The sequence below is a fragment of the Halichoerus grypus genome, chromosome 2 (assembly GCF_964656455.1).
Source record: "Halichoerus grypus chromosome 2, mHalGry1.hap1.1, whole genome shotgun sequence".
NCBI lineage: Eukaryota > Metazoa > Chordata > Mammalia > Carnivora > Phocidae > Halichoerus > Halichoerus grypus.
Genome location: NC_135713.1, coordinates 175290206 through 175317921, shown reverse-complemented (window position 1 = coordinate 175317921; position 27716 = coordinate 175290206). Strand labels below are relative to the sequence as shown.

The window sequence follows — 27716 nt, the reverse complement described above, 5'->3', positions numbered from 1 at the left end:
TATTTAAATGAGTGAACTAGTTGAGGGTTGGCAAATAGCTCAAATTATTTTAAGTGACAGTAAGGGGGTCACAAAAAACACAACTTTGGGCCCTCAGTTTGCAGCCTTTGATAAAATAGTTTGATTTCTCTCTGCTGTTCACACATCCCTCCAAAATTACACATACACTAATTTATTGGGGGTGGGGACCAAGTGCTTTGAATTCCTTCTAGAGTATACAATTAAATATAGCTTTCTATTTTGGGAAAGCCTTGTAAAATGTATTTGAAAAGTAATGTTAACTGGTCTACAAGATCATTTTTCCAAATCACACTTGAGCTTAGTTTATGGTGTTTACTTTCCGTCAAAACTCAGAAAAAACATTCACAGTTAACTTCCATAATATAAAATGTCTGTCTCATTAGGCATTAAAAAAGGATTGGTCAACAGGTATAATGTTGTTAGACTGTATTGCTAATGTGAATGTGGACGTGACCTCCCAAATAGATCAAAGACTAATCTCTTTGACAGTTACAAGATGGTAGAGCTTGCCTTAGGCCTTTTGCTGCTGCACATTGAAACTATTTGTTTGGAAAGCATGCCTGAGGGATGAGAATGTGTTTATAAGGATGAGCAGGTAAAAGTAAAAGGTTGTCTTTTGACATTTCAACTAATCCCTTCCAGCCTTTGGTTTACTTAACATTTAGGCTATTTGCTGGCAGGAGAAACTGGCTTTTTCACATATGCTTTATGTCATTTTAAGTTGGGCATTGATTTTCGTGACTGATAATCCCTAAGTGTATGATGAAATAGATTCTGATGTCATTAAAATGAGGTATACTAGGTTCCTACTTTTTCTAAACCCTTAGTTTTGCTTTCCCTAATTAAATGTGTTCCCCCAAGACAATTTTTATTTTTTATTAATTTTTAAAAGTCTTTCTTTATATAATAAAAAATATTTTAATGTTAACTGGCATATATATTTACTTTCAGAAGTTTTTTGTTTTTTCTTTTCATCTAAAATACTTTACCTAGGTAAAATACTGGCTCTATTTTAAAGGCCATTTGCATTGTAAAAAGTATTTGAAAACTTATAAGAAATTGAATTCATGTTGTCATACATAAAAATTAGTTTGTTTTAATGAAAACTAAAAGACCAACGAGAGATAATTTTATTTAATCTAATAGTTGCTACATTATCTCTATTTTGTTTATAACTAATACATCCTAGAACAACTGTTACCATAGGCAGAGTGATCATTATAAAGTATTTGTCTGGAACAGGGTGTAGGAAAATTTGAAAACCCTTAAGCTATTATGTCTGACAAAGGATAAATGCTACAATTTGATGGGGGTTAGAGGGTATAGAATATAGGATATATTCTATAGAATACAGAGGGGAATATGGAGGGTATAGAATATAGAAAAACTACTTAGTTACATTTTGAGAGATAGGTAGGAAATGTATATTTTTCCCAGTTGGATAGAATTTTTAAAGCATATTCTCTTTTAATCTCTACATATTATAATATACTTTATTTCCAAATTATTAGAAATTTTTACATGCTATTATCTATTTCCTGTGATGCCATATTATTTATTATAATGTATTTAAAACATAGCCTATAACACTTAAAGGAAAGTTTATTTCCTTTGTATTCTAGTTATAAAGTTAATACAGAAATTTGACAGATTATTTTTAGGGGATATAAAATACAATTTATTTCCTACCAATTTGAAAGCTACTTGTCAGGAGTGTACCCTTCTGATTTCTCATCTAACACATGTCCTTCTATTTAAAAAGGTTCATAGTATAATAGACTGTATTGAAGAGACTTTGTTTTCTCTTGTGTAGTTTTAAAACTTCTTAAAACTAATTTGTTAATTTATCTTGAAAGTCCAGAATTTTTCCAAGAAAGTAACTCTTTATATCTTTGATTAGGCATATACTACAAAAAATATACTATATACATGCCCAAGAATAATACATAGGAGATCTTTAAAAGTTGACTAAGTGAAAAAAGCAATTCCTACTCTTTCACATTAGATAACTAGTTGCTAGGTATTATAGTCAATTTCTATGAGCTTCCAATACTAGCAGATTGTTATAGGTGATTAAATTGTTGTTGTATTTGAGAACCATTTTAAATTTTATTTTAATTAGATTTTCTTACTCATTCCATTTCTAATTAGGAAAAGTAAGCCACAACAGAATTGACTTACCTCAGATCATTCATAGGAGCTATACTGTAGTGTTTTGACTCTAGAGTTTTCACTCATGACCCCCAGATCAAGAGTTGGATGCTCTACCAACCAAGCCAGCCAGGTGCCACAGAAATTATCATGAATTAAGCCAAGTTTATCTTCTTCCTTAAACATACTTCTTTTCTTGTCTTCTCTCGGTGGATTACTAGATTGCTTCTCTCTGGTGGTTGGAAGCTTTGTGGAGTCATTTTTGACTTTTCTTTCTTTAGTAAGCCCTACATCTACTTTGTCACTAAAGTTCTGTAGCTCCACAATGTGTTAAAAACCTGGGCCTCTTTTCCATTCCCTTTACCTTTCCAGGTAAAGCCCTCATTACTTTTGCACCAAATTCATATCATGTCTTCATGTCTCAATTCTTCTTACTTCTATACACTGTAATCAAAGTAAATACTTTAAAACTTATATTTACTTGATGGCTATTTGTACTCATATTATTTTCTGTTCCTTATAAGCTCTTGCTAGGCAGAACATATTTTTAACTCATCTTTTTTTTTTTAAGATTTATTTTCTTATTTGAGAGAGAGTGCATGCAAGCATGAGGAGGGGAGGGGCAGAGGGAAAGGGAGAGAGAGAATCTCAAGCAGACTCCCCACTGAGTGTGGAGCCCAACACGGCACTCAGTCTCACTTCCCTGAGATCATGACCTGAGCCAAAATCAAGAATCAGGCACTTACCTGACTGAGCCATCCAGGCATCCCTAACTCATCTTTGTATTTCTACTGCCTATCACAGATGCTTTGTACTAAGTGAAACTGTAAATATTAGTCTAAATTCGGTGTTTCTTTCTTTAAGCTACCAAAAATTTCTTCCTCCCATTATATCAATTTTTCTACTTTAAGTGTTCTATTTTTGATGTTTCTACAGCATTCTTTCTTATTTAGGTTCTTTTTTTTTTTTTTAGCTTTATTGAGACATAATTAACTCCATAGCATTCTTGAGAACTGCCTAAAACATAACCCCTTTGGGGTGCCTGGGTGGCTCAGTTGGTTGCGTGTCCAACTCTTGATTTCCATGCCCAGCGCAGAATCTGTTTAAGATTCTCTCTCTCCCTCTCCCTTTGTCCCTCCCCTGCCTCTTTCTTTCTCTCTCTCTCAAAAAAACAAAACAAAACAACAACAACAAAAAAAACCCCGCAACTCTTTTCATTCAATTAGTGTCTAAAAATATAAAATCGTAATGCATAATTTCCTTTTACTCAGAACTTGAATCTTTTTAGAGGAGAGCTTTTACAGGAAAAAAACTCATTATCTTATATATTTAAATAGGTCAGTCTGAATTGTGTATACCATACACTCTGACCTTGTATAAAAGTAGTCCACTCTCAGGATGATGTAATTTTAACAATTTTTATGAAGACCAGATGAAGGCTGGGTATGTGGTAACCTTTGGTGTGACATAGCTTTTAATAGAATATAGTTTTATGTCCTATAATTAATTCTGAGTCTCTTTGAAAAGGGACTATCAAGTTCAATTGACTAGATAGCAGAATTTATTGTGCTTTCTTTTCCAGCAAAGAAGATTAACACAGTTTCTGTGTGTTAGTACTGTGTGTTAGTACCTAGATAGGAAAATGAATGTAGATTCAGTCACTCGGAAACATAAGAGATTCTTGATATCTTATAATAGTGGAGCCTTTGAGGCAGTAAATATTGTCTCAAATGCATTAGTACTGTTTTAGCTCTGAATTTTAAATTGGTTTAGATCATCACTGAGTGCTTTCATATGCTTGGATTCTTTTACACCTATATTTTTGGTGTGCATGAAGTTATTTTGCTCTAGTTGATGTTTTTCATTGCTTCTGTGGATCTGTCTTAAGACTTACTAGTTCTTCTATCTTCTCCAAAATGCTGTTAAACCCATCCAATGGATTTTTATTTCAGTTAACTGTATTTTTCAGGTGTAGAATTTCCATTTGGGTCTTTTTTATAGTTTCCGCTTCCCTACTGAGATTCCCTAAAGTTCATTCATTAAACTGTATGTTTCTAAGTTATTTCAATATATCCATAATAGCTACAATAAAGTCTTTGCTAATTCCAACAGCTGGGGCCTTGCTAGATTGGTTTCTGTTGACTGTCTTTTTTTTTTCTTTGATTATGGATCACACTTTTTAGTAATTTTTATTGTACACTAGACATTGTAGATGGTACATTATAGAGATTCTGGACTCCATTATTCTCTGAAAAATATTGATTTTTGTTTTTTGTAGGTAGTTCAGTTAGTAGCTGATCATCTTGAACTTGTATGAGCATGATTTGACAGTTTTCTAGGGGAGATATTGGAAAAGCTCAAAAGTACATAATCTTTAAACTCTGTCTCTCCTGTGGTTCTTGTCAGAGTTTTGGTTTAAGTCTTTTGGGGGTTCGTTTAGAATTGGCATTGCTCTAAATTGTGGTCCTATTTAAAAACTTGATACCTGGTTCTGTGTGTGTGTGTGTGTGTGTGTGTGTGTGTGTGTGTTTTACTTGATTTTTACTTACAAAATATATTTTGGTTAAATTTCCATGACAAAATGTATAAATATTTCTTTTAATCCAATATTTATCTCAGAATAAATGTAATATAACATAATTAATCCACTTGATAGGTTATTTGTTTTCAATGCAGAGATGCAGGGAATATCCTTGTATATATTATTCTATTTGTACTTGTAGGAAAATATAAACACTTTTGGTAAATATTTGTCAATATTCTTCAGATAAAAGCAATGGGATTATTAAATTTGCATTTCTTCATTTACTAGTAAAGTTAAGCATCTTTTCGTGTGGGTTACCAGCCAGTTATCATTCATCTAGTTCTGTAAAAGATGGCTTTTGGATTTTGATGGGGATTGCATTGAATCTGTAGATCACTTTGGGTAGTAAGGACATCTTAACAATGTTAATTATTTCAATGCATAAGCATAGGATCTTTCCATTTATTTGTGTTTCTTCAATTTCTTTCATCAGTGTCTTACAGTTTTCAGTGTAAAGATCTTTCATGTCCTTGGCTTAATTTATCCCAAAGTATTTTATTCTTTTTGATGCTATTGTAAATGGGACTTTTTTCCGAATTTCTTTTTTTGGATAGTTTGTTGTTAGTGTATGGAAATACAACTGATTTTTGTATATTGGTTTTATATCCTTCAACTTTACTAAGTTTGCTTATTAGTGCTGACAGTTTTTTGGTAGAGTCTATAGGGTTTTCTACATGTAAGATCATGTCATATGCAAACAAAGATAGTTTTACTTCTTCCTTTCTGGTTTGGATGCCTTTTATTTCTTGCCTAATTGTTCTGGCTAGGACTTTCATTACTTTGTTGAATAGAAGTGGTTAGAGTGGGAACCTTTGTCTTGTTCCTGATACTAGAAGAAAAGTTTTCAACTCTTCACTACTGAGTATGATATTAGCTGTGGGCTTGTTATATATGGCCTTTATTATGTTGAGATACATTCCTTTTATATTTGATTCCTTTTATATTTGATCATGAAAGGATGTTGAATTTTCTCAGATGCTTTTTCTGCTTCTTCCGTTCATGTGGTGTATCACATTTGTTGATTTGTGTATAGTTAAACCAGTCTTGCATTCCAGGGATAAATCCCACTTGATCATGTGTCTAATTCTTTTAATGTGCTATTGAATTCAGTTGCTGATATTTTGTTGAGGACTTTTGCAATAATGTTTATCATATAGGGGCATAGGCCTGTAATTTTCTCTTCTTGTAGCATCCTTATCTGGCTTTGGTATGTGAGTAGTGCTGGCCTCTTAAAATGATTTTGGAAGTTTTCCCTTCTCTTCAATATTTTGGAAGCATTTGAGGAGGAACATTGTTAATTCTATCTTAAATGCTCGATAGAATTCATCAATGAAGCCATCTGGCCCTGGGATTGTTTTTGTTCAGAGATTTTTGATTACTGTTTCATTTTTCTTGTTACAGATCTGTTCAGATTTTTTATCTATTCATGATTTAATCTTGTAGGTTGTATATTTATAGGAATTTATCCATTTCTTCTAGGTTATCTAATTTTTTGGCATATAATTATTCACAGTGGTCTCTTATGATCCTTTGTATTTCTGTAGTATCACTTGTAATGTACTCTTTCATTTATAATTTGTTGACCCTTCCTTTTGCTTAGTTAGCAAAAAGTTTATCAGTTTTATGTTTTAAAAAAACCAACTCTTAGTTTTTTAACGATTTTTTTCTCTTGTTTTCTAAGCCTTAATTTTATTTCTGCTCTCATCTTAGTTTCCGTCCTTAAGCTAACTTTGAGATTGTTCTTTTTCTAGTTTCTTAAAATGGAAAGTTAGATTGTTTATCTGAAATCTTTGTTTTTTTCTCACTGTAGATGTTTATCACTATAAACTTTTCTCCTAGAACTGCTTTTGCTGCATCTGATATTTTTGGTTTGTTGTATTTCCATTTTCATTTGTATCAAGATACTTTTTGAGTTCTCTTATTTCTTCTTTGATCCATTGATTGTTCAGTTGTGTTATTTATTTCCACATATTTGTGAATGTTCCAGTTTTCCTCATGTTATTGATTTCTAATTTCACACCATTGTTGTTGGAAAAGATACATTATATGATTTCAGTCTTCTTAAATTTCTTAAGACATGTTTTGTGGTCAACATATAATCTATCCTGGAGAATATTCCATGTGTACTTGAGAAGAATGTGTATTCTGCTGCTGTAGATATAAACCCAGATCATAACAATATTATATTAAATATGAATGGTCTAAACATCCCAATTAAAAAGCAGAGATTATCAGTCTGAAAAACATTAAAAAATGAACCTTTGATGTATGTTTCAACATGAACGAATTCCTGGGGCACCTGGGTGGCTCAGTCGTTAAGCGTCTGCCTTCGGCTCAGGTCATGATCCCAGGGTCCTCGGATCCAGCCCCGCATCGGGCTCACTGCTCCGGGGGAAGCCTGCTTCTCCCTCTCCCACTCCCCCTGCTTGTGTTCCCTCTCTCGCTGTGTCTCTCTCTATCAAATAAATAAATAAAATCTTAAAAAAAAAAAATGAACGAATTCCAAAATCATTATGCTAAATGAAAAAGACAAACGATTACATACTGTGTAATAACATTTATAAGAAATCCTAGAAAAGGCAAAACAGAAAGCAGATCATTGGTTGACGAAGTCAGCAATGAAGGAGAGAGACTGAAAAGGAATAGTAAGGAGATTTAGGGGGTGCTGAAAATATTCTATATTAAGGTTATGGTGGTGGTTGCATGACAATACATTTGTCAAGATTTCTCTATGTATACATTGAAAATTTGTGAATTTTATTCTATATAAACTATTTCTTAATAAAACTTTTGATTTAATCAAACAGCTAATTAATGAGTTGCATGGAGGAATTCAGGGAAAGTAAAGATGAATAGGCATTTTTTTTAAATTTTAATTTAGTTTTTAAAGATTTTATTTGTCAGAGAGAGAGAGCACAATCGGCGGGGCGGGTGGTGGCGGAGAGAGAAGCAGGCTCCACACTGAGCAGGAAGCCCGATGCGGGACTTGATCCCAGGACCCTGGGATCATGACCTGAGTTGAAGGCAGATGCTTAACTGACTGAACCACCCAGGCATCCCTGAATAGACATGTTTTAAAGGAATTGAATAAAATTCAATACTGATATACTGAAAAACAAAATCTCTCTACCTTAATAAAATGTTCAGAATGTTAAAACTTAATATGATTTTTAAAATGAGCCTTAATTTATCTACTATATTTTTAATATTTCTTAAATTATTAGGTTGAACTAAAGCGACAATACAATGATCAGCACTCAAAATTGAGAGGTCTTTTACCTGGTCGTCAGTGGTATGATATTCAAGCATATAGGGCCTTAAACCAGGCCCTAGGTAGGTAAGTGAAATTTAATGTAATGTTACTGTATATTATCTGTGGCCAGGGCTATAGAAAAGATAGTCTTGCTACTTCTTAGGATAAATTTGATAGCATTTTCGTTTATTAGAACCTTAGGAACTGATATATTTTTAATGATAGATGTCACAAGTGAAAGCTGAAAAGAATAAATGAAACTCTAAAACCTCAAAATTTGCTAAAGTTTAAGAAGATTTATGATTGATCAAACAATGAATGTCACACAGAAGAGGTACTCAGTTATGTTTAGAGAAGTTCACCACCAAACAGTAAAAATTTTATCTTGTGAACATCAGAACCTAGATGATGATTTTATGGGTATAAAGCAAACCATTCAAGAAGAGTTAAAAGAAACCATGCTTTTGGGGGCACCTGGGTAGCTCAATTCGTTGAACATCTGACTCTTGGTATCAGCTCAGGTCATGAGCTCAGGGTTGTGAGATCAAGCCCCACTTCAGGCTTCAAGCTCAGCCGGGAGTCAGTTTGAGATTCTCTCTCACCCTTGTCTTTCCCCCTGTGTGCACTCTCTCTCTCTCTCTCTCACTCTCAAATAAATAAATCTTTGAAAAAATAAAATTAAAAAAAATTTTTTTAAAGCTAAAGAATTAATGCCAACTAACAATAACATTTAATTATAATACTTCTTTTCCTAAGGATTCTGGTCCATTAAGATTTGTGCTTTGTGGAGCTAGTTATTAAGCACCATTTTATAACATAATTTTCATGTTGTAGAACATAGCATTTAATTTATAAACACTTTAATCCTTAGACTTTTAATAACCTAATATTTTATATTCTCTATTCATGAAATTGTAACTAGTTAAAACCATGTGATAATTTTTTCTTGTGGAAGCTGTAAGGCACTCATATAATCAAAATAAAAGAACACAGGTTAAGAATAAAATCATGAAAACATGACCATTTGACATATTTTCTGTTCAGCCAAAAGACCCACACCTAACTGTAATCTGACCTAACCAAATCCAGAATTTAAATTTTTCTCATCTTGTTCACTCACATTAGCCTATTTACACATAAGCATATTAGATTGCATTTGAGTTCAGATTTACAGAGAGCTAATGACAGGACTACAACAGCTGGACTTAAGTCCCAGAACACATCACCCACTCCCTACCCCATCATTTAAAAATTATATTCTGCAGGTGTTTCCCTTCAAATTGAATGATTCGGTTCTACCGTTAATCTACTGATATGGTTAAGCTGCTGCCCTTCTCTGCCTAGAAATTTCATTGGTACTTGGCATCATGTTGCACTATAAATTGTTCTTGAAGCATTTCATCTGCTTACTTGGTGTCTCCCTGTTGTTGACCTGTTTTGTGTTCTTGTATTTGTATTTTAATATTCAGCAAATAGTTTCTAGGGGAGCCTGAATATTATTTAAAATTCTTGACTCTTAGTCACTATACTTAATTTCAGGACAGTAAATATTCTTACCTCAGTTCCTATTTTTCCCTTTTAATATAGGCAATGTATTGAATTTTAAGAAATCGTTTGAAGCAAAAATATATTTATATCCTACTTTGTCATTTATAAACATTTTCTACATATATTAAACAGGTTGTAAGAGATGAAATTACTTGTCTAATATCACATAATTACTAAATGGGCCTTCATATCTTGGCCCCACCTACTTTTAAAACCTCAGGACCTGCTTTTTCATCCTTAGACCCTACCTTTATCCTCTAAAGCTCTCACTGTTAAACATAAAACATCTTATTATTAAACATACCATATCCTTTCACTACTCTCTGCTTTGGCATAACAAGCTATCGGACAATTCATTTGGCAAGTTTACCAATCAAAACCTAGTTGAAGGTCATGTCCTTCATGAAGATTTCTTTTTACTTTTCCAACTAGTTATTTACACCTTAGGAAACCCATAGTAGTTTATACATTATCTCTATTACACATATATCTCATTGTATTCTAATAACCTATTTATATATCTGTCTCCTCCCCTAAACATGTATTTTACATTCTCAGCAAACGACTATGCCTCAGCTTGGGGCATAGATGCTCAATAAATACTTGTTGAATTCATGAAAAATGGTGGGTTTGGTCCTTTCTCCACTATACCATGTTGGCCAGAGAACGTCTGGAGCTTCAAAACATACTTTTCTAGAATTTCATAAAAAGACATGTGTTTGTAACATTGATATATAATACTATAGTTTTCATATTTTATTATTAATTAAAAAATTGATAGCCCAACTGTCATTGTATTGATTTTCAGGGAAACAGTATCAACAAGTAGCAACTTTTTATTACAAAGAAATACTCATTTAAAAATCAAGTGAATGTTTTACATCACTTGATAAAACTCATAATGTGTATTGATTGACATAAAGGTACTTATAATCAGGCACTCTTCTTATAAGGGATAAGTCTAGAAGGTCTAAAGTAAGCAGAAACAAATTGAGTTTAAAAAAAAAAATCTTTTTTTTTAAGCCCACATGGGACTGTTAGAGTATTTGAAGTAATATAAGTCCATGAAATGTAATAACAGCCTTCGGGAATGTACCAGATGGTTTTGTGACCAGGTTACAACTGCACTATGAGTTTCCTAACGGGTCTGCTTTACTGAAAGTATAATCTTTGTCTCAAGTGGGCATAATTCATTTGAACAAGGCAGAATGAAAACAATGGAAAAAAGAAAAGGTGAAATTCTTTTCTCTGAACTGTTTTGGTAACTTAAATGCCTTTCTACCTTAGAACGCTTTAAAATAAACCAAAATGGAATAAAAAATAGAGTGGCACCCCAACTTTCCATTAATTTTCAACACTGGTCTATAATATTGGCAATATCCATCTTCCTGTCCTGCCTAATTTTGTGGTCCGATGCCTCAGAACCTAGAATTACTTTAAAATAATATTTTTAAAAAGTCATATAAAATTTAGATTGTTTTAAATCTCTGGAAAAATCAAACATTTATATTAATCTTCACCCCTCTCAAAATTCCACAAAACTAAAGGAATAAAAATGATAAAAATGCCAAAACTACAAAGTTAAAAAGAGTGGGAGAGGGAACGCTACCAGATGAGATGTCAGCAAATTTTGAACACTGAAGACCAGATGAATGATTGAGTGACCTAGCAGGCAAAAGAAAGCTGTTGTGAAAGTCAACAAGATTCTTCAGATTCAGTCATGGAAAAACTTGGGATGTGGGGGCACTCTAAAGTATCATTTAAAGTAGGATTAATCACAAAATAATTGATTGCAAGTTACTGTAAGTAGACAGCCCCCTTCCCCACTCAAATTTACTCTCTGGAGAGATTGTATTAGAGAGTTTATATATTCTTCAACTCTAGGTATAGCTAAGGATGTATTAAAGATGGGGGTTAAGAAAAGTCTGTTTATGGAATGTGAGAACTCTATCCCCCTTTTCTTCTCAGCTCTGCATAGGCTTATAATCAATCTTATATCTCCAAGGCAGGAAAGTACAGTATTCCTATCTAGAGATACTAATTACCTCATGAGTAAAGACCTACAGATAGTGGCAAAGTGGTCCTGTTCCTCCCAAAGTACCTTACTCTGGCACAGCTTCCCAGTATGTAAGCCATACCCATGTCGGCAGAGCTACCAATCAACATTTTCATATTGCACTCTTATGTAAGTGCAAAGAGTCATCACCAGATAATCAAAAAAAGTCTGTAACATGAAAAATACAGACCAAAACAATATCAAAACTATACCAACAAAACAAAAACAGGGTGGAAGAACTTGTAGAAAACAGAAACAGTGCATTAAAACAGAGGTTGGCTGTTCTTTTTGGTCAGGTCTCTGTACAATAGAACAAACTCTTTCTGTAAAGAAGTGGACAATACATATTTTAGGTTTTTGGGGCCATGTCCAGTTCTGCACCCATATTCTTTATTTTTTCTTTAACCCTCTGAAAATGTGAATATCATTCCTGCCTTGCAGGCTGTACAAAAACAAAATATGGACCAGATTTCCTGTGTGGGCTTAGTTAGCCAACCCCTTATCCATAGAGGGTAAAATATTTCCTCCATGAAATAAGAACAGATTTATTTTAAGAAAAGTTTCCAGGCATTAACATGATAGCAAACTTTAAATGCAGAATTAGGCTCAGAAGATAAAATGGAAATTTCCTAGGTCAAAATAACAAAGAGAGAAAATTTAAAGATCAGTATGCAAGAGGCAATTTCTGATAAAAAGGAGATCTGTAGGAAGAGACCAGAGAAAATACAGAAGAAGAAAATATGGAAGAACTTAAACCTATCAAAGAAATAATTCAAGAAAAATGCTCAGAATTGAAGAGCATAATTTCCTGATTAAGGGGGCCCACCCAAGCACCAGTAAAGGGAGAAAAGCTACAAAGTACCTCACTGTGCAGTTTCAAAGTACCTGAGATAAAGAAAAAGTCCTAGAACATTCCAGAGAGAAGAAAACAGGTCTCATACAAAAGACATGAAATCACAATTGAGAGACTCCTTAAAAATCAACATTAGAAGATAGAAGACAGTTTTAAATTATCTTCAAATTTTTGAGGGGAATTTTGACTTGCAATTGAAGTTTATACAACTCAAACGATCAATAAGCTATGAGATAGAATAAAGCCTTCAATATGCAAAGGACCTAAAACATTAGGGACACCTGGGTGGCTCAGTTGGTTAAGCATCTGCCTTCGGCTGAGGTCATGATCCCAGGGTCCTGGGATCGAGTCCCGTATCAGGCTCCTTGCTCAGCAGGGAACCTGCCTCTCCCTCTGCCTGCCACTCCCCCTGTTCATGCTCACTCTCTCTCCCTCCCTCTTTCTCCCTGATAAATAAATAAATAAGTCTTTTAAAAAAAAAAAAAAAGGACCTAAAACATTAGCTTTAAATTACCACTTTCTCAGGATGCTACTGGAAGATATGCTTCATCAAATAAGAGAAAATTCAGACAGAGGAATATCAAAGTTGCAGGCAACTGGAGTTCCAACCCAGAATAGAGGAAAAGAGAATTCTCAAATTAGGAAGGGAAGCTCTGGGATGACAGCTGTGCAGCAGTCCCATAATAGTCTAGATTGATTTCTGAAGGTGGATTTTGACCATACTTAGAAGAACTTTTACAGCTGTGGCAAAGTTTGGGAATTAATGATAGAATACATAGAAAAGCAAAAAAGGAGAGAGACAGTTGTTAACTCTAGGGCAGAACAAAAAGTCTTGTATGAGAAAGAAAATGTAATCATAGTGTACAGTGGTTATCCACTGAATATTGATTACATAAGAATTGTGGTATAACTATCAGGAAAATGAAGAGGTGATGGAGTATCAGTGGTATAAGAGAAGAAACATCTTATATAGGAAGAATCCATACATAATGTCTAAAGGTTAAAAATCAAGAAGTAGTAGTAGTTCTAAAAGTTATTTAGAACATGGAGGTAAATGAGTAGAACTATAATAAATTTAAGGGAATTGTTTCTGAGGATTGGGAATTGGAGATAAGGTATACATAGGTAAAAGAATTCTGTTTTTTTTTAAATTATAACTACTGTATTACTATTTGATTTTTAAACTGTGCTTGTGTATTTATTTATTTTATTTATTTATTTTTTTTAAAAGATTTTATTTATTTATTTGACAGAGACACAGTGAGAGAGGGAACACAAGCAGGGGGAGTGGGAGAAAGAGAAGCAGGCTTCCCGCGGGGCAGGGAGCCCGATGTGGGGCTCGATCCCAGGACCCTGGGATCATGACCTGAGCCGAAGGCAGACGCTTAACGACTGAGCCACCCAGGCGCCCCTGTGCTTGTGTATTTAAAAATTAAAATTTACAAAGTTAAAATTAACTTTTAAAAAATAGGAGGTTTCAACTCTAGATAAGATGGAGTAAGCATACTACTGTCTTAAAAACCTAGACAGAATGCATGGAACAGCTATTTGAGTACTGTGAAAAGTAAATAGTGGCAGACAGATTTGGGAAGAAGACTAGAATTCAAAGTACAAGTGAACTTTCTGGAGTAACTTTATTAATATCAGACAGTAGAGTTCAGAGAAAGAGTATTAGTGGAGTATTAAAAATGAAAATTATAAAATGATGAAAGGGTCAATTTACCAATAAGATACAACAATCCTTAATGTGTATGCACCTAAAAACAGAGCTTCAAAATATATGATGCAATAACAAATCTGAATAGAGAAATAGATAAGTCCACAAGTATAGTTGAAAATTTCATTTCCTCTCTCATTAATAGATAGAAGGAGTAGACAGAAAACCAGTAAAGATTTAGAAGACTTGAACAATGTTATTAACCAGCTAGATTGAATTGACATAGAGCACTCCATGCAACAATGTTAGAATAAACATTTTTCCAAGTGCATAAGGAACATTTATCAATATAGACCATATCCTGGATGATAAACTGTACATTTTTTAAAAGAATTGAAATCCTAATGTGTTCTCTGACCAAAATGTAATTAAACAATTAAGTTAGAAATCAGTAATATTTGACAGAAAAAAAAATACTTGGAAATTAAAAACATATTTTTTATGGTAAATGTCTAGTAATTTTAATTTTTTAAATTTTTATTTTTATTTTTATTTTTTTTAAAGATTTTATTTATTTATTTTTGACAGAGAGAGAGAGACAGCGAGAGAGGGAACACAAGCAGGGGGGAATGGAAGAGGGAGAAGCAGGCTTCCCGCCGAGCAGAGAGCCCGATGCGGGGCTCGATCCCAGGACCCTGGGATCATGACCTGGGCCGAAGGCAGACGCTTAACGACTGAGCCACCCAGGCGCCCCTAATTTTTTAAATTTTTTAAATTTAAATTATAATTAGTTGACCTACAGTTCAATATTGGCTTCAGGAGTAGAGTTTAGAGGTTCATCATTTACATATAACACCCAGTGCTCATCATAACAAGTGCCCTCCTCAATACCCATCATCCATCTGTCCCATCCCCCACCCTCCTCCCTCCATCAACCCTCAGTTTGTTCTGTACAGTTAAGAGTCTCTCATGATTTGTTTCCTCCTCTCTCTGTTTCCCCCTCCCATATATTCATTCATTTTCTTAAATTCCACATATGAGTAAAATCATATTAAAACCCTACTTCTAGTGGCACCTGGGTGGCATAGTCAGTTGGGCATCTGACTCTTGGTTTCAGCTCAGGTTATGATCTCAGGGTCATCGGATCGAGCCCTGTGTCCAACTACACACTCAGTGCAGAGTCTGCTTAAGACTCTTTCTCCCTCTTCCTATGCCCCTCCCCCCTCTCTAAAATTAATAAATAAATCTTTTTTAAAAAACTATACTTCTAAATAATCCATAGATAAAGCAGAAAGTCTTAGGAAAATTAGAAGATATTTTGAGCTAATCAAAAATGAAAATGTATCTAAATATGTGAGCTGCATCTATAGCAGTGCCCAGTGGGAAATTTCTATCATTAAATGCTTATTTTCAAAAAGAAGAAAGGTCTCAAATCAATAAGCTTCTACCTTAAGGTAGGAAAAGAAAAGCAAAATAAATATAAAGCAAACAAAAAAGGAAATAATAAAGATAAGAGTATAAATCAATGAATTTGAAAACGAAATCAGTGAAACTAAGAATTAAAAAATTGATTTTATTTTTTTAGATTTATTTATTTGAGAGAGAGAGCAAGCACAAGTGGGAGGGGCTGAAGGAGAAAGAGAGAGAATCTCAAGCAGACTCCCTGCTGAGTGTGGAGCCCAACACAGGGCTTGATCTCAGGTCCCTGAGATCATGACCTGAGCTGAAACCAAGACCCTAGATGCTCAACTGACTGCACCATCCAGGTGCCCCTAAAAAATTGAGTTTAAAAAGATAAATAGAATTGGTAAATCTCTAGGTAACTGACAAAGAAAAAAGGGAAGCCACAAATTATCAATCTCTGGAATAAAAGAAGTCATATTACTATATACCCTGCAGATGTTAAAAAGATAATATGGAAAAAACTATACTATATGCATATATTCAACAACTTAGGTAAAATAGACTAATTCCCTCAAACCCACAAAGTACCAAACTCACTGAAGATGAAAAAGATAACCTGAATAGTCAATCCTCTGTCTAGTAAAGAAAATTTGTAGTTTGAAAAAAATCACCTAGATGGGTTCACTGGCAAATATTACCAAACATTTAAAGAAGAAATAGCAGGGCGCCTGGGTGGCTCAGTTGTTAAAGAGTCTGCCTTCGGCTCAGGTCATGATCCCAGGGTCCTGGGATTGAGCCCCACATGGGGCTCCCTGCTCGGCGGGAAACCTGCTTCTCCCTCTCCCACTACCCCTGCTTGTGTTCCTGCTCTCATTATCTCTCTCTCTGTCAAATAAATAAATAAAATCTTTAAAAAAAAAATAAGAAATAGCACCAATTCCATTTGATCTCTTCTAGAAAATTGTTATATTTTACCCACCTAGGTGGCTCAGTTGGTTAAGCATCTGCCTTTGGCTCAGGTCATGATCTCAGGGTCCTGGGATCGAGCCCCCCATTGGGCTCCCTGCTAAGTGGGGAGTCTGTTTCTCCCTCTTCCTCTGCCCCCCATTCTCTCTCTCCCTCTCTCTGTCTCTCAAATAAATAAATAAAATCTTAAAAATAGATGATAAAACCCTTCCCAATTCATTTTATGAGGCTAGCACTATCCTACTAAAACTAAATGAAGACAATATAAAAACAAGAAAGAAAACTACAGACTAATATCTGTCAAAAACATAGGTGAAAATAATCTTAAAGTATTAACAAATTGGTGAGATGCACAAAAATGACAGTAAAGACCTCTGAAAATTCTCTAACAAAGGAATGAGAAAACAGGCTAAATAATTAGAATCAACTTTTTCAGAACTGTAAATTAACCAGTTTACAACATTCCAGGAAATATTTATTCATGAAAATTGCTGAATCTCATTAAGAACAGTGAGCGTTGTGGGATTTTCATTTGCCCAATTCCCATTCCCTCTCTTCAAGTTCACAGTTTTAAATCATGGTGAAAGCCAGTAATCTGCCAGCCACCCAAACGGCTGGAACTTACTCCTTGAGAATTGTCATTATGGAACCTGTCTGGTGATTTCCTGGAAGACCCTATTCACAAGGCTATCTTTACATGACCTGACTAGGAGCTCACGCAGGCAAGTAATGTTTAATTTCACAACATCCTGAGATGATGACTAAATTTGGGCCAAATAATAAGCTAACTAAATAGCTTACTGGGAAAAGCTGGGAAATGAGATATACATAGGGGGCTTTAAAAGTTCTGACATATTCCTAGGACTTTAGTGGGCCGTGCCTGTATGTACAATGGTGCATATAACCAGGGATGTGCACATGCTCAGGAAAGACCTGAGAAGCCCCTAAGTTCTCACCTGTGGTTGACCTTGAGGCTCTATTGAAGCAGGAAGAGAAGACTATGGCAGAGTTGTTTGTTACCTGCCTGGCTGAGGATCGAAAGCATGTTGAAAAACATGTGGAAAGCCTCTTGGCAAATTAGACATATATTGGTTACAGATGTTTAAGGAGATCTTTGCCTAGTCATTAACTGGCTACTAAGCTGATCTAGCAATGGTCACACATGACAGAAAACAGACTTTAAGAGTATTATCTTTAGAAAGTCACACCAGCAACAACAAAAATCCTTGAGCAGAGGGAAGAATTTGAATTGTACAGTTGCCACATTGTATTGTTTAAAATGTACTTTTTTCAACAAAAATTATGACATCAAAGAAAGAAGAATGGATGTCCCATACACATGGGAAAATGCAATCAATAGAAAGTGTCCCTAAGGTAGTCCAGACATTGTAGTTAGTGTATAAAGTTATTTTAAATATAGCCAAAGAACTAAGGAAAATATGTCTAAATAACTATAGGAAACTATGAAAATGATATCTCACCAAATAGAAATTTTTAAAAGAAGATAGAATCAATAATAAGAATTTTTTAAAAGAACTTAATGGAAATTCCAGATTTGAAAATTCCAGTAACTGAAATGAAAAATTCATTAGAGTGACTCAACAGCAGTTTTGAGCAGGAAGAAGAATCAGTTCACTTAAAGGTAACTCAACTGAGATTATCCAGTCTGAGGAATAGAAAGGAAAAGAATGAAGCTAATGAACATAGCTTCAGGGACCTATAAGACCCCATCAAGCATACCAATGCTCACATAATGGGAGTCTTAGAAGGAGAGATGAGAGAGAAAGGAACAGAAAGATTAGTTGAAGAAATAAAGGCTGGAAACTTCCCAAATTTGATGAAAAACAATAATCTGCACATCTAAGAAAACCAGCAAATTCAAAATAATTTAAAATCAAAGATATGTAGACATGTCATAATCAAACTGCTAAAAGACAAAGAGAATCTAGAAAACAGCAAGAGAAAAACAACTCCTCATAAGACATCCTCAATAATTTTAGCATATTTCTTACTGAAAACTATGGAGAGCAGAAGGCAATGAACTGACATATTTAAAGAAAAAGGCTGTCAACAAAGTCTATTATATCTAACAAAACTGTCCTTCAAAAATGAAGGAAAAAGTAAGACAGTCCCAAATAAACAAAAACTGAGAGAATTAATGTCTAGGAAACTTGTTATACTCCCAAATCAAAAAAAAAAAAAAAAGAGAGAGAAAAGAAAAGAAATACTACAGGTGATCCTTTTCGGGTTGAAATGAAAAAACACATATCCAAAGGCAGTCACATATCCATATAAAGAGATAAAGAGCATCTGAAAGGGATTTTCATAGAAATATAAAAAACAATATAAATGTATTTTATACTCTTTTTATCCTATTTGATTTTTAAAGCAACTGCATAAAGCAATCATTTTAAATACGTGGTGATAAGCATTGTCTTGGGGGTGCCCTAAACCACCACAGGTTCAGTAATTCACTAGGAGCAGGAATACATTCATCATATAGTTGTATGCACATATAGGATTTATTACATTGAAAGAATACAAAGCAAAATCAGCAAAGAGAATAGGCACATGAGCAAAGTCTAGGGGAAAGCAGGCAAAAGCTTCCAAGCCTCCTCTCTCAGTGGAGTCATATGGAACGCACTTAATTCCCCAGCAGTGATTGTGGTAACATGTTTGAGATATTGGCAGTTAGGGGAGCTCATAAAGACTCAGGACCCAGTGTTTTTATTTGGGGCTGTGCAGATAGACAGCCTCTGCCTAGCACTTCCCCAAAGTCCAACCTCTTAGAAACAAAGCAGGTGTTCAGCATTAATCATTGCACAAACATTTTAAACACAGGGAGCATCTTTTATAAGTCAATGATTGGAACCCTCCTGAAATCTAAGTTTCTAAACACCGAGTCTACCTTGTATGCAGGCCTCTTTGGGGATAAGCAGTTTGGCATGCTGTTACCTCTTTTCTGTACAGGCATACGATGTATAAAGAGGTAATTTATATTACAGTAATAACACAAAGATGAGGGGGGAACGAACAGAATTAATAGGAGCAACATTTTTGTATACTATTGAAATTAAGTTGGTATTAATCCACGTAAGATTGTTGTAAGTACAAGTGTTAATTAAGGCAGCCACAAAGAAAATAACTCAAAATAGTAAGAAATGACAAGAAATTAACATGATACATAAAAATACCTATTACGCACAGGGGGTGCCAGGGTGGCCCAGTCGGTTAAGCATCTGACTCTTGATTTTGGCTCAGGTCATGATCTCGGGGTCCTGGGGCGGAGCCCCACGTCAGGCTCCGCGCTCAGTGAGGATTCTGCTTGAGGATTCTCCCTCTCTCTCTGATAAATATTTATTTATTTATTTATTTTAGAGAGAGAGAGAGAGCACAAGCAGGAAGGGCTGCGAGAGGGGGAGAGAATCCCAAGCAGACTCTGCACTGAGGGCTCCATCCTACAACCCTGATTTTTTAAAAAAACATGACCCATCTATATGCTGCCTCTAAGAGAAATACTGTAGTTAAGCACGCGCGCGCACACACACACACACAGATTAAGGTACACAGATAGGAAAAGACTTACTACACAAACAGTAAACAAAAGCAAGCTGGTTGATTATACTGGTATCAGACAAAATAGACTTTAAGACAAAAATTGTTAATAGAGACAATAAATATTCCTTTTTTAAAAGATTTTATTTATTTGTCAGAGAGAGAGAGTGAACAGCAGGCAGAGGGAAAAAGCAGGCTCCCTGCTGAGCAAGGAGCCTGATGCAGGACTCGATCCCAGGACCCTGAGATCATGACCTGAGCCAAGGCAGACACTTCACTGACTGAGCCACCCAGCCATCCTGAGACAATAAATATTCTATAATAAATTTTCACTTCATCAAGAATATGTAACATTCATCTATGCAACACATACACATATATGCAACTAACAAAAGGACCCTAAATCGTATGTAGCAAAAACTGTCAGAAATAGACAATTCAACAGTTAATAGTTGGATACTTTGTTACCCTACTTTCAATAATAGAACAATTAGGAAGAAAATCAAAAAATGTGAATCTTGAACACTATAACCCAGTGGTTATAAACCTAACACATCTATTACACTCCACCCTCCTAAGGTGCATGTGGCATATTCTTCAGGATAGACTATATGTTAGTCTGCAAAATCAGTCTTCAAGAAATTTTAAATGGCTAAAATCATAGAAAGTATTTTTTCTGATCTCAGTGGAATGAAACTGGGAATCTATAACAGGAGAAAAAATGGGAAACTCATAAATATGTGGAAATTAAGGAACACATTCTTAACCAGTGGATCCAAGAAGAAATCATAAGAGAAACTAGAAAATACCTTGTGATGAGTGAAAATGAAAACACAGTGTACCCAAATTTTGAAGAGACAATGAAAGCATTGCTCATAGAGAAATTTATAGTTGTAAATGCCTATATATATATATATATATATATTTTTTTTTTTTTTTTTTTTTTTTTTTTTTAAGAAAAATCTGAAATCAATAATCTAACCTCCTACCTTCAGGAATTAGAAAAAGAAGGGCAAGGGGCGCCTGGGTGGCTCAGTTGGTTAAGTGGCTGCCTTCGGCTCAGGTCATGATCCCAGGGTCCTGGGATCAAGTCCCACATTGGACTCCCTGCTCTATGGGGAACCTGCTTCTCCCTCTGCCACTCTCTGTCTGTCTCTCATGAATAAATAAAGTTTTAAAAAATTTTAAAAAGAAAGAAAAAGAAGGGCAAGCCAAGCACAAGGCAAGCAGATCAAAGTGATAACAGATACCTGAGTGGAAATAAAGGAGAGAGAATAGAAGATTCAGTAGAGGGGCACCTGGGTGGCTCAGATGGTTAAGCGTCTGCCTTCGGCTCAGGTCATGATCTCCAGGTCCTGATTTCCAGGTCCTGGATTGAGCCCCACGTCAGGCTCCCAGCTCAGTGGGGAGTCTGGTTCTCCCTCTGCCTCTCCCCCTGGTTGTGCTCTCTCTCTCTCTCAAATGAATAAATAAAATCTTAAAAAAAAAAAAAAGTTCAGTAGAAAAAAAATAAGGATAACAAAAGTTCTTTGAGAAGATAAAGAAAATTGACAACCTTTAACTAGACTGACCAAGAGGAAGTACAAAAAGGATTTAAATTACTAAAATTAGGAATGAAAGAAGGGATGTTGCTTCCAACCTTATAGAAATAAAAAGCATTATAAGAGAATGCCTTGAGCAATTGTTTGACAGCAAATTGCATAACTTAGGATGGACAAATTCATAGAAAAACACAAGCTACTGAAACTGACACAGCAAGAAAAAGATCTGAATAGATCTATAAAAGTAAAGAGATAGAAGAATTAGTAATCAGAAGATTTCCCACAAAGGAAAGCTCAGGACCAAATGCCTTCACTGATGAGTTCTAGCAAATATTTAAAGAATTAACACCAGTCCTTTACAAACATATGAAAAATAGAAGGGCAAACACGTATCATCGTATTCTATGAGGCCAGCATTGCCTGTTACCAAAACCAATCAAAGACATCACAAGAAAGGAAAATTACACAGCAATATCTCTTATGGGTATAGATGCAAAAATTCTCAACAGAAAAGTAGAAAACTGAATCCAGCAACTTACTAAAGGATTATACACAATGACCAAGTAGGATTTATCCTGGGATTGCAAGGTTGGTTCAACATCCAACCAATTTTGTTGGTCCAACTAAAATCAATCAATGTAATATGCCATATTAATAGAATAAAATACAAAAACCATGTGATCTCAAGAGGAGAAAAAAGCATTTGACAATACCCAACACATTTTCATGATAAAATAAGTTCAGTAAGTTACAAGAAACATTCAGTATACAAAAATCAATCACTTTGTGTACAGAGGGAATAAACAATCCAAAAATGAAATTAAGAAATCCATTTACATATTGTAATAGTGTTGTATGGTGACAAAAAGTAGCTACATTTGTCGTAAGCATAGTATAGCATATAGACTTGTTAAATCACTATGTTGTAAACCTGAAACTAATGTAAAATTGTGTATCAACTATATTTCAATAAAAATAAATTTAAAAATTTTCATTTGCAATAGCATCAAAAAGAATAAGTTACTTAGGAGTAACTTTAACAAAAGAAATGCAAGATTTGTACACTGAAAGCTACAAAATATTGTTGAAAGAAATTTTTAAATAAATGGAAGAATTTCATGGATTGGAAGACTTATTGTTAAGATAACATTTCCCCAAATTGATCTGCAGAGATTTACTGCAATCCCAAACTACCAGCTGGATTTCTTGCAGAAATTGAGAAGCTGATCCTAAAATTTACATGGAAATTGAAGGAAACTAAGAATAGTCACAAAAATCTTGAAAAAGAACAAAATTGGAGAACTGGCAGTTCTCAACCTCAAGCTTATTGCAGTGCTACAATAATCGAGACTGTGTTGTACTGGCATAATACAGACATATAGAACAAGGGGGTAGAATTGAAGGTCCAGAAACAAACTCCCATATTTACAGTGAGTTGATTTTTGACAAAAGTGCCAAGACAGAGGGAGAAGAAGATGGTGGAGGAGTAGGAGGACCCTAGGCTTGTCTCGTCTCATGAAGACAACTAGATAACTACCAAATCATCTTAAATACCCCAGAAATCAACCTGAGGACTGACAGAACAAACTCCACAACTAAAGGGAGAGAAGAGGCCACACTGAAGAAGGTATACTGTGCTTCTTGCTGTTCTCTGACTATGTCAGGTAAGCTCTTTCTCCAGGGTCCTTGCACTTGCATTTCTCTCTGCTAGAATATTTCCCTTCCATATATATACATAGCTCATCCCCTTACCTATGAAGAATCTGTATTCAAGTGATATTTTCTCAGTGCTCAATATCACCGTGTTTAAAATTTAGCACCCCCTACCAACATTCCCTATTCTCTTTCCCTTTTTATTTTTTTCCTTAATACTTAGTACCTTCTCATATACTATATAGTTTTCTTACTTCCTGCCATGGACTGAATTGTGCCCCTCTCAAATTCATATGTTAAAGCCCTAATCCCCAATGTAATGCTATTTGGAGATGAGGCCTTAGGAAGGTAATTAGGTTTAGATGAGGTTATGCAGTTGGGGCCCTCATGATGGGATTAGTGCCCTTATCAGAAGAGACACCAGAGAACTTGTCTCTCTCTTCCTCTCCCTCTTCTCACCCCCACCCACGTGAGGACACAGTGAGATGGCTAATATCTGCAAGCCAGGAGGAGAGCCTTACCAGGGAACTAAATCATTTCACACCTCTTTCTTGTACTTCCCAGCCTCAAGAAATGTGAGAAATAAATTCCTATTGTTTAAGCCTCCCCACCCCCAAAAATGTGCCAAGACAATTCAATAAGGAAAAAAATCTTTTTTAACAGATGGTGTTGGGATAACTGGATATCCACATGCGAAAGAATGAAGGTAGTCCCCTTCTTCACACCATATACAAAAGTTAATTCAAGATGGGTCAAAGACTAACGAGGTGTAAATCTTCTTGTCCTTGGATTAGGCAATAGTTTCTTAAATCTGACATCAATAGCACAACTAAAAAAATTAGATAAATTGGGCTTTGTCAAAGTTAAAACTTTTGTTCTTCAAAGAACACTACTAAAAAATGGAAAAGAATTTACACGGGAGAAAATATTTGCAAAAAGTGTGTCTGATAAGGGTGTAGTATCCAGAATATATAAAGAACTCTTATAATTCAACAATAAGAAGACAAATAATGCAATTTAAAAATGGACCAATAATTTGAATAAGCATTTCTCCAAAAGAGATCTACAAGTGGCACATGAAAAGATGCTCAATATCACTACTTAATAAGGAAATGCAAATTAAAACCACAGTGAAATGACACTTCACACTTCCTAGAGTACATATAATGAAAATGATGGATAATAAGTGTTGATGAGGGTATGGAGAAATAGGAAATCTCACACAAAGCTGGCAGAAATATATAATTGTGCAAGTGCTTGGGGAAAAAAGTGTGGCAGTTCCTCAAAAAGTTAAACATTGAATTCTGTACAACCCAGCAATACCACTCCTAATTGGATTCATATGAGAATTTGTACGCAAATGTTCATAGCAGCATTATTCACAATAGCCAAAAGGTGGAGACAACCCAAATGCCCATTAACTTATGAATGGATAAATACGATGGAATATTATTCAGCTGTAAAAAGGAATGAAGTACTGATACACAATGGAAGTAGCCTTGAAAGCATCATGCTAAGTAAAAGAAGCCGGACACAATATACCATATGTTGCATGATTCCAGTTACATGAAATTTCCAAAATAGGCAAATTAAAGAGACAGAAAATATATTCATGATTGCCAGAGAATAGGGGGAGTAATTGGATAATTGGGAGTGACTAGTGAACACTGGGTTTCTTTTTGGTAACATAAAAATGTGTGCTAGATAGTGGTGTAGGTTGCACAACTTTGTAAACGTACTAAAAATCACCAAATTGTACACTTAAAATTTTTTTAAATAATTTTTAAAGATTTATTTATTATTTTAGAGAGATTACATGGGGAGGAGGGGCAGAAGGAGAGGGAGGTCTCCAGGGAGAGAATCCCAAGCAGACTCCCCACTGAGCACAGAGCCTGTCGCAGGCCTCAGTCTCCCAACCCTGAGATCATGATCTGAGCTGAAATCAAGAGTCGGACACTTAACCAACTGAGCCACCCAGGCACCCCTTGAATAATTTTTAAAATTAAAAAATTTTTTAGCAAACCAAATCCAACAATCTATAAAAAGAATAATGTACCATAAGAACATATGGTTATCTTAGGAATGCAAGAGGGAGAAAGACTCTCAAGCAGATTCCACACTGAGGGTAGAGCCTGGTATGGGGCTCGATGTCATGACCCTGAGATCACGAACTGAGCCGAAACCAAGAGCCAGATGCTTAATCAACCACGCCACCCAGGCACCCTGTTGGCTTTTTTTTCAAAGTCATTTTTGTTTGATTTTTCTCCCTATTTTTTTTATAGGTGTATTCGACACAAAAATGATTGGGGAGCTCTTATTCTAGTGGATGATCGTTTCAGGAGTAATCCCAGTCGATATATATCTGGTAAGATTCTCAGCTGGGCTTAGAGTAAGAATTAATAACAATCTTTGGTATTTAATAACTGCTAGTTTTAAAGAAAAATTTTGGACAGAATTTGAATTATTAGATCAGACATGGAAAAATTCACATTGATGGGAAATCTAGCCTTTTAATGCTTATGTGTTTACAAAAAAATCTTTATAGAGGAGAATCTGGTTAGTTACTAACAAAGTATTAATCAATTAGGATCCTTCAGTAACATAGAATGTGGGATTTAATTAAGTAACAGAATAATAATTTATTTAGTATTGTCAGGGAATAGGCTGTTCACAGGAATAAATTTTCCAAGAAATAAGTTTACATTTAAGCACGTAAGAACATCTTTGGATGCTTAGGATTCTTCATTCTTTCATTCTGGATTATACTGAAGTTTGTTGATTGTTTAGAAATGCTTCAGCTGTTCTACAGTTCGTGTTAGAGCTAGTATTTTCTAAAAGAAAAAAACACAAACACCACTGTTGGCCTCAAGATGAAGTAGATGGTCATTTTTTCCCCACTCAGATGAACAAATACTATGTGCCTATAGTTTTTATTCAGCAGTCACACAGTCCCTTTAGAGTCAATACCAGGAATCCATCTGTTATTAAAGAACTGCTGGAAATACTTGCATCTTTATTATCTTTAAAGCTAAAAAGTTCATACCATACTATGATAAAGAGATACAAAATTTTAAGTTTCTTTCAGATTAGCCACCTGTGGGTATGGACTCTTTTTCTATTACAGAGCCTTATATTTGGTTTGGTATTAAAATGTATCCACCTGGATTAAAGCACTCTTTTCTGCCCTTTCCATGTAAAGGAAACCATTGAGCTTAGGTCCAGACATAACTAAAAGCAAAATGTTAAGTGCTTATGTTTAGTCAGCAGGTGGAGCTCAGATTCTTTGAGTTTTCAAAAGCAACCTGACGTTTTACACTGAAAAAGCTTTCTTTGATTACAGAAAGTTCCAAACATGAAAGAAGTGACTATAATACTAAAGTTTTTCAATTTTAGAAAGTTTCATGTTTAATCCGTATAATTATTTTCCCCAAGCAAACAAAAATAAAGAACTTTAAGGGAAATGCTTATTTAATATGTTCTTCTAGGGGCACCTGGCTGACTCAGTAGATAGAACATAGGACTCTTGATCTTGGGATTGTAAGTTTGAGCCCCACGTTGGGTGTAGAGATTACTTGAAAATAAAATCTTTAAAAAATTAAAAAATTAAAATGTTCTTCTTGTCAACTGTACTTCAACAAAAAAAATGCAAAAGCTGAAAACAAGTTTTTCTTATTTTAAAATCTTGAAGTTAAATTTTTACCTGATAGTTCAGATTTGGTGAGGGATTTTTTTAAGATTTTATTTTTAAGTAGTCTCTACACCCAACGTAGGGCTTGAATTTACAATCCCAAGACCAAGAGTCGCATGCTCCACCTACTGAGCCAGCCAGGCGCCCCTGAGAGATTTTTTAAATTAAGAATTTTTCATTATTTCTGTATGGGTTTTATTTTTTTCTGAAATTCATAGAAGTGTGAAGTCTTCTTATCTAGACAATAATAGCACAACATACAAATTCCTTTTGATGGCTAGTCTTTGTTTAAATTCAATTTGCATTAACTATAGAACACAATTCGATTTGCATTAAATATAGAAAACCTCCATTAAAAAAAAGTAATGTATTTGAAATGAATGTATTGCAACTTGAAGCCCTGTCTTATTTTTCTTTTAGCTTAAAATACCATAGTGACTTTTTAAACTACTTCAGAAGATGATGATAGTTTTAGTAACACCAGCAGAGTTTATTTTCTAAAAGTCCAAATATCTGATTTTGAATTTCATTCTGAAATGAAACAAAACACCTTATACTGTCAATATGGTTCAAGGTTATACAGTTTTCACATATCACAGGTCAAATCATATCCCTTACAACTTGATTATTTATATATTAAAAAATAATTATATAATAAATAGTCAAACAGGACATGATTTGTCCCTAATAACATTGTTATTCCTTTCATTCCTAGGATAGTTTAAGACATATTTGGAATTGAGGGAGAAAGGCAACAAAAAAACCTATGAGATTGGGAATCTTAAA

At 34.7% G+C, this 27716-nt stretch overlaps 1 protein-coding gene across 2 annotated transcripts in view; it reads left to right on the top strand.

Annotated features, from left to right (window-relative positions):
- Positions 1 to 27716, top strand: part of BRIP1 (BRCA1 interacting DNA helicase 1) — a 179101-nt gene that overhangs the window by 143966 nt on the left and 7419 nt on the right. For both annotated transcript variants that reach the window (XM_036081775.2, XM_078064214.1), the window contains 2 exons: positions 7981 to 8093; positions 25525 to 25607. In XM_036081775.2, the coding sequence (XP_035937668.2) occupies positions 7981 to 8093; positions 25525 to 25607 (196 nt within the window). The remainder of the gene's footprint in view (positions 1 to 7980; positions 8094 to 25524; positions 25608 to 27716) is intronic.